The sequence below is a fragment of the Humulus lupulus genome, chromosome 2, assembly GCF_963169125.1.
Source record: "Humulus lupulus chromosome 2, drHumLupu1.1, whole genome shotgun sequence".
Lineage (NCBI taxonomy): Eukaryota > Viridiplantae > Streptophyta > Magnoliopsida > Rosales > Cannabaceae > Humulus > Humulus lupulus.
The window spans coordinates 86097558-86105559 of NC_084794.1; the positions used below are offsets into that span (position 1 = coordinate 86097558).

Here is an 8002-nt window from a genome sequence, read left to right on the forward strand (position 1 = left end):
AACAATTTTTTAGTATATATTACATTAAACAATATCATATATTTAGAAGTGCTATTATTGGTGGGGGATTAAAAACACACGGACACATATTTTGGCGCCATATGAATAAACCTCTCAGGCGCCAAAATGAAATTTTTTGTTTTAGTCTCATCTGCCAAATTCCCTAAATCTAAGTTACCTGAAAGATTTCTCTCAGCCTCCATCTCTCAGTCACGAAGACTCACTCCGCCCTCTCCGCCCTCACGAAGTCTCTCTCTCGTCTCGTCTCTCTACCCTCTCCGCCTCATGAAGTCTCTCTCTCGTCTCGTATCGCCGCCTCACGAAGTCTTCTCAACTCATCTTTGCCTCACGAAGACTCGCTCCAGAGTGGAGCTCTTTCTCCGCCTCACGAAGTCACGCTTTGCCTCACGAGTTCTTTCTCTGCCTCAAGAAGTCACGCCTCACGAAGTCACGTCTTCCAGAGATCTATCTCTGCCTCACGCCCACTATCTCAGGTTCGTTTCTCTCATCCCTGATAATACAAATTGTTGGCTGAATGTTGTAGTTGATTTGCTTACTTTTGCTCCTATCCTTTTCTTTTTCATAGCTGTAGTTGATTTGATAAAAAACCCATCTTTGATAGAAACTATATTGATATGCAATTTTAGATATTGTTATGTTTAATGTTCAAGAGAAACAGCTATGAAGATTATAAGTCAAGAGATAAAAAAGATGTAGAGATCGAGTCATTTGAACTCGAACAGCTTTTTTTTATTTAATATACAATCACCTAAAATTTATTTATTCATTTTTAAATTCAATATAAAATTCCAGTGGATATAATGTCAATCTCTCCAACATCTCAATCTACCAAACGGAAGAGTGTGGGCTAACAAATTTCTCAATAAAAATATTATAATTATAATAATAACAATATGTATATACCACCATTTATAAACTTAGAAAAACAATATCTAGACTCTACTAGTAAATATTATATCTAGACTTTATCAATATAGCTAATTAACGAGAATAATATTCTAAATACAGTCTCTATCCTAACTCAGTAAAAAGCATGAAATAAGGAGTTCATATAAGTATAACACCAAAGACACCACCTTAAGTGAGTATAAGTACTGGAAACTTTTTTTTTTAAAATCTAGACACAACTGTTATTAACAGTTGAGAACCATAAGAAACACAATCCCCACAGCAAGGTGAAAATAAACATGAGCTAAAACAGATAATATGTACATTTTTCCATCTTGCCTTTTCGAGTCCTTATTTACACATTTCAAATTTTCCATATTGATTTCCCTCAGAACAATCCAAATGTGTTCTCCCCGCTATAAGTCATGTAAAGAAAACTATCTTCATCCTTGTTTTCCTCATAAATAGCAGACATCATGGCAACAGTAGGTGGCAAAATGTTTTTTACAAATATAAATATGGCCTTCTCAGCACTGAGCTTTATTCTCTTTCGAACCACATAAACAAACTGCCCAACAGTCAGGTCAGCCAGAACCAAATACTTCTTCTTGTCAATGTCTAGTATGTCACTTCTCTCTGCCTTCTCGACAATAACTGGAATTCTGTCTGGATATTTTTCCCTGATACGAGTAGCTTCAACCTGCCTTCTCTTAAGGTGGTGCTCCAGCTTGAAGGAACTTTTGGCCATGGCGAAATTAAATTCTCTCTCTTACTGGATCTCTCCCGTTCCCAATTCAGAATTCTAGCAGTGACACTAAAACAGAGAATCTAGGGATTAAGAGGATGAAATGAGAGAGAAACAGTCTCGCTCTCGCAGTAGCAGCTTTTCGAGTATATTTGTCTGTATAAGTATTGAAAACTTAACCATTAATAAAGAAACTTAAAGCCCAATCGATAGAGAGGACTCCTCAAAATTTATCAAATATTTCATATCTCAACTTAAAAGTCACATGTCTAAGGAAAAGAACTAAGTAAAACAAAGAAAATTGGGTTTCCTGCTTGGGCCACTAAGTTCTTGGATTGGACAGTTAGACTTAGTGCTGGGAAAAATGACAGCTTTAGTTTAACTCTGAATATGATTCTTGCTGCAGTGGTTTATAATATTTGGAGGAATAGGAATAGATGCATTTTTGATGGGTTTTCACTGTCAGCTTATTGTATAGCCAAAGAGATTATTACTTTAGTTAAATATAGATTGTATATGGTTCATAGCAGGAAAGATGTCCCTCATCTCAAGCTTTTCTTAAGAAAGCTTCAAATGTATGTAATGTGAGGGTTGGTTCTTGATTGGATTGTATTGGTTCTGTTTGGGCAGTTTGCCTTTGTGTATATGCTTGTTTGTTCAATGAAGTATTATTTCTTCTTGATAAAAAATAAAATAAAATAAAAGACTTTGTGGATTCCCTTTGATGACAAAATTCTTGGATGAAGTGGGAATTGAAACTTTGTTGCCTAATACAGTGAAAGACCATAAGAGCATTGATTGGAATCTATTGAGTGTTGAACTTGGATAGAATAGTAATAACTATCAAGAAACTGTACCAACTGTCAAGAAAATATATTAACAACTAAACAGTCTTGGCTTAACTGCTAAAACAGAATACGAGCTGAACTAAAGGAGGTTATTATCCTGCCATACAAAATATAATGAAGATGCACTTAACTAATTCTTTTATTTCTATTTTCCCTATCCTGCCCAAATCAGTAGAGCAACTTGCAAGCACCACCTACATTTCCAGTGCAAATGACACTGATGTCTTACGCTTAGAATAGAACAACTTTAGGGGGAACTTTTGATACAGTTCAAGCATGCAACATCCTTATTCAAAGATGATCACCCAAGAAAGTAATCATTGATTTTTTTTTAAACAGAGGGGAATTGAACCCCTGCCCCCTCCCACACACTCACATACCCAACCACCTGAGCTAGCCCCAAATGGCAAAGTAATCATTGATTATTAATCAGATCTATGTCTTTGTTCATGTAATTTTTATTTTGATCTTATAAGCATGTTGTTCTTTCAATATGAGATAATTGTGACATGACTTTTTGATTTATTGGGTTCTCTACACAAGTTTCTAAATTTCTTTAACTCTTTCAGAAATTTAGAAAAGAAGACAAGAAACTTTAGGGAACTGAGGCATTTATATAGGGATAGATCTTGTGAGAAAGAATGATGCATTTCTGTGGAGGCCTTCAACAATTATGTCTACTATAGAAGATGCTGTAGGTAGTATAATTGCATGGCCAGCTGATAAAGTTATAATTAGGTAATTAACTTTTTTTATGTACTCTTTTAGTTTACTATAACTTTAAGTTGAAGCATTACTTATTTAAATTTTGTTGTAGCTAAACAAATGGACTCACAACAAAGACAAGTGCACAAAGGATGATGAATTGAAGGATGGAGCAAGTTTCACGCATGGTTTACTTTTGTGTATCTTGTAATGTTTCTATTTTTCATTTTTGAAGTAAAAATTGTTCAAGATTATAAAACTTTATTATGTTATGCTTTCAAACTTAAGTTAGAACTAAGATCTCATGAAGTAGACACATTCATGGTTTGAATTAGTTATTGTTTAATGTAATACTTATGGTTTATCAATCTATTGAGAATTACATTTTATGATTAATTTTGATTTTTTTTTTTATCAAAATACAATAATGAAAATCTTTTAATTAAAAAAAAAACCATATAAGTATACTTATCAAAATAAAATTTAGAGTTTTATTACTATATGTTATGATTTAAAAACATATTATAAGCGTAAAAAATCGTTATGGTTTATATAATATAACAAACTAAAAATGTTATCAAAATAATCAAATGTAACAGTTGAAAAGTGTTATGAAAAAGTTACAAGATTAAACTTCAAATTTATAACCAAAAACTCTATCTAAATGTTATTATTTGAATATTATAGCACCTAAAAATGTGTTATTGAATAGTTTAAGATAACACCGAACATAACATTCAAAAACTGTTATAGAAAAGACTGGACCTTTAATAACAGGGGCTATGTTAGCATTTTCAGAAGTGTTATCAATAGTCCCGGTTAGCAGTTTTTAAGTGTTATGAATACTATTTTTTCTTGAGTACGTACTCTTTGTATCCATGCACCACAAATATGTATCAGGATGTGAGATCGCTGTATTGATGGCTTGGGATGAAGAGGGATGTGACAGAATATATGGCTAAGTGCTTGACATGTCAGTAGGTCAAGGCTGAGCATCAGAGACCAACAGAACTATTACAGCCTCAGGACATCTCAAAGTTGAAATGGGAGGACATCACGATGGATTTCGTGGTGGGGTTACCTAGGATAGTGGGTCAACATGATTGGGTGTGAGTTATCATGGATTGATACACCACATCAGCTCACTTCTTACCAGTGAGGACGACTTATATAGTTGACCAGTATGTAGATCTCTATGTAAGAGAGATTGTGCGCCTTCATGGGGATCCAAGGTCGATCATGTCAGATCGGGACCCCACATTTACTTCCAAGTTTTGGGGAAGTTTGCAGAAGGCTATGGGTACACAGTTGAAGTTCAGTACTGCTTATCGTCCTCAGACAGATGGACAATCTAAGAAGACAATTCAGATATTAGAGGACATGCTGCGAGCATGTGTGCTGGACTTTAATGGGTCCTGGAGTAAGTCTTTGCCTTTGATAGAGTTTTCCTACAATAACAACTATCAGTCGACCATTGGGGTGGCTCCTTATGAGATGTTGTATGGTAGGAAATGTAGATCTTTAATTCATTGGGAAGAGATAGGAGAAAGGAAATACTTGGGTCCTGAGGTAGTTCAGAGAACCAATGAGGCTATTGAGAAGATCAGAGCTTGGATGCTCACTTCTCAAAGCAGACAAAAAAGTTGTGCTGATCCCAAACACAGGAATGTGGAGTTCCAAGTGGGAGACCATGTCTTCCTTGGAGTCTCACCATGGAAATAGGTGAGGAGATTTGGGAAGAAGGGCAAGCTAAGCCCTAGATTTGTGGGACCATTTGAGATCATGGAAAGGATTGATCAGGTTGCCTATAGGTTGGCCTTACCTCCGACACTGTCGGCCGTACATAATGTATTTCATATTTCGGCCCTTCAAAAATTACTTAATAAGGCTTAGGGCCTTGATTAGGGGGCCAGGATGACAAATTATGGAAATTATGTGCTTATGTGATATATATGTGTATCATTGGATGATTATGTGAGTTATATTATAATATGACTTGACTCGGGGTGAGTCAAGGGGTATTTTGGGTATTTAGTACATTGCCGGGATATTGGGTAATGGGAATGAATATTTGAGAATATATTTGGAGTTAACGGGTTTAGGAGGGAATTATGGGAATTTTGACTATTTTACAATCGGGGGGCATTTTTAGGACCCCAAGCCTTGGGTTTTACTTAAGGTTACTTGAGCTTGAAGTAACCTGACAGAAATAGATATACGTTCAAAACACTTTTTTTTTCTCTCTCTCTCTCTCTCTCTCTCTCCCGTTCTCCTTTTTACCGCTCGTTACATTTTTGAAGTAAACTTGAGTTTTAGGGCTCAGATTCAAGCAAGGTTAGAGTCATAGTGATTCTAGTGAAGATTAGAAGCTCGATAGCCGAAGGATTTAGTGGAAAAATGACTTAATCAGAGGTAATTAAGCTTTGAATTTCCGAGTTTCTGTTTCCTTTAGTTTCTTAAGTTTTGAATTGGACTAAATGTTTTGATGAGTTTTTGAATTGTTTGAAACTTGGATTTTGATGGTTTTGGGCCATAGAGTTGATTGGGAACTTTTTTTTTTTGGGATCTGGATATGTTTGGATAGGTCTATGGAGGGTTTTGATATAAGGAATACAGAGGAAAAATGTTGAGTTCCAGGTCGAGCCACAACCTTGTTCTTGGGCGCTGCGGCTCAAGCTTGATGAAGAAGAAGTAGCTGGCTGTTGGGCTATTTGGGTTATGGTGCTTGTTAGATGCGCTGTGGCGTGGGGTGCAGGTAGAAAAGAGGCTGGGGCCTCTGTCTTGGGTGGGTCGCGGCTCAGAAGCTTGGGGCGACAACGCTTAAGGGATTTTTGGCCTTAGGGAGGTTTTGAGTGCGGGAACTCAAACCTAAGGGCTCGTGATCAATCCTACTACCTAGTTTAGTAGGATTTGACATCCCGGATACTAGGACTCGGTCCGAAAGCCTTTATTACTCATTATTGACAGAATTCTATACTTGGTTGTGACTAGGTTATCGCTAGGGGCTTAGAATCAAGATTGTGCTCGAGGGTCGTTCTTATTTTACTTTACACTCAGACCCGAGGTAAGAAAATTACACCCATTATGTGATGTACATGATTAGGGCTTGGCTCGAATGTTGATTATAGTTTTGATTGGGTGTTGGCCCTTGTAAATGCGCATGATTATGATTATGCCTATGATTATTGATTAAGCATGTTGAATGCTCTGTATATGTATACTTGCTATATGATAAACGCTTGTTAGCATTATACACTTGAGAAAAGCATTGAATTATCAGTCAAGGATAGAAATAACACTGAGCACTGGTAAAAAGCATTGACTTATCAGTCAAGGATGGCAATAGCACTGAGCGCTAGTCGAAAAGCATTGACTTATGAATTAAGGGTGAAAATAGCACGTAGAGCGCTGGTTGATATGGTTAGATCTAATAAAGAGCGCATTATACACTTGTCCGACCCAATGGTCATGGAAAACTAAAATGCCAGGTATGTTGGGCCAGCTCCAAGGCTGGTTATTTAGATGATAGGGCAAGTTGCCCTGGATTGACTTATTAGTCCCAGATCCTAGGGCACTGAGTTCGGTGTGATTTATTTGTCATATACTTGGGCAACGAGCCTCGATATGATTCAGTTATTCATTTAGTTAGGGCATTTGGTCCCATATGACATTGTAATCATTTATATGAATGATATGCATGCATGAGTAGGGTTATTATCGTTGGGCATATTTATTATGATTTGGAGATGTGTTATTAACTGCTTATGAGCATGTTTAAGTTTTATTGCTGGGCCTTGGCTCACGGGTGCTATATGGTGCAGGTAAGGGGAAAGGAAAGCTAGACCAACCATGATTTGGAGAGCCTAAGGTGGCGACGTGTACATATGCCGCTGCTCGACCACCACGACCAATGTTTCTCAAAGGAACTAGGGTTAAACATTTTTTTTGCCGCATAGGTGAATAGGTTGTAACTTTTGAGTTGTAATGACCTTTTTAGAACTGTAAACAACTTTGTAAAGGTTTATTATGGGATCCCATGTACAGATTAACGTTTTAATGAAATATCCATTCCTTTTGACCGAAATTTTTAACCCTGGACCTTTAATTACATTTAGATGCACATTTATGGCCTAATGACTCATTTAGGGAGTTAAGTAATATTTAAAATACACAGTGTAACGGTCTTGGCTAACCAGGGAATTGCACCCCTAGTCTTTGGGTATGGTGCCCGCAGCTCCGTAGCTTCAGATAGTCCACAGATCCCCCTCAGTGAATACCCAATTTCTAGAGGACCCCATTTGGGGGGCACCTCTCGAGTCTCGCAGAATAGGTATGCGCGGGCCTTAAACCATGATGATGAAGTGTTAACATTAGCTCAATTGCCAACCCAGATGCCAAGGATGACTGACCAAGTCATCACATTCTCTAAGGACGACGCTCGGAGAGTGCACTTTCCACACCACGATCCTTTGGTGATCAGGAGTCAGGTTTCTAATAAGATGGTGGCTCGGATTCTGGTGGACAACGAGAGTTCAGTGAAAATCCTATTCAAGTCAACCTTCGAGAAGATCAGGTTGAACACAAGCGACTTGTCCCCGTGCACCTCAACTTTATATGGGTTCTCGGGGGAAGGTCTCATATCAATGGGCCAGATCAAGCTGCCCGGGACACTTGGAGAGATGCCACGCCAAGCTTTTAAGTACTGCACCTTCGTGGTGGTGGATTGCTCCTCGGAGTATAATGCCATCTTGGGGCGTCTAACCTTAGTGGAGTTCGGGGTGGTTACCTCCATTCG

At 37.7% G+C, this 8002-nt stretch overlaps 1 protein-coding gene across 1 annotated transcript; it reads right to left on the minus strand.

Annotated features, from left to right (window-relative positions):
* Positions 1-1139: 1139 nt before the first annotated feature.
* Positions 1140-1817, minus strand: LOC133816157 (autophagy-related protein 8C-like). Its single transcript, XM_062248807.1, has one exon. It carries the CDS (start codon positions 1655-1657, stop codon positions 1298-1300), a length of 360 nt encoding a protein of 119 aa, XP_062104791.1. The 5' UTR covers positions 1658-1817; the 3' UTR covers positions 1140-1297.
* Positions 1818-8002: the final 6185 nt, after the last annotated feature.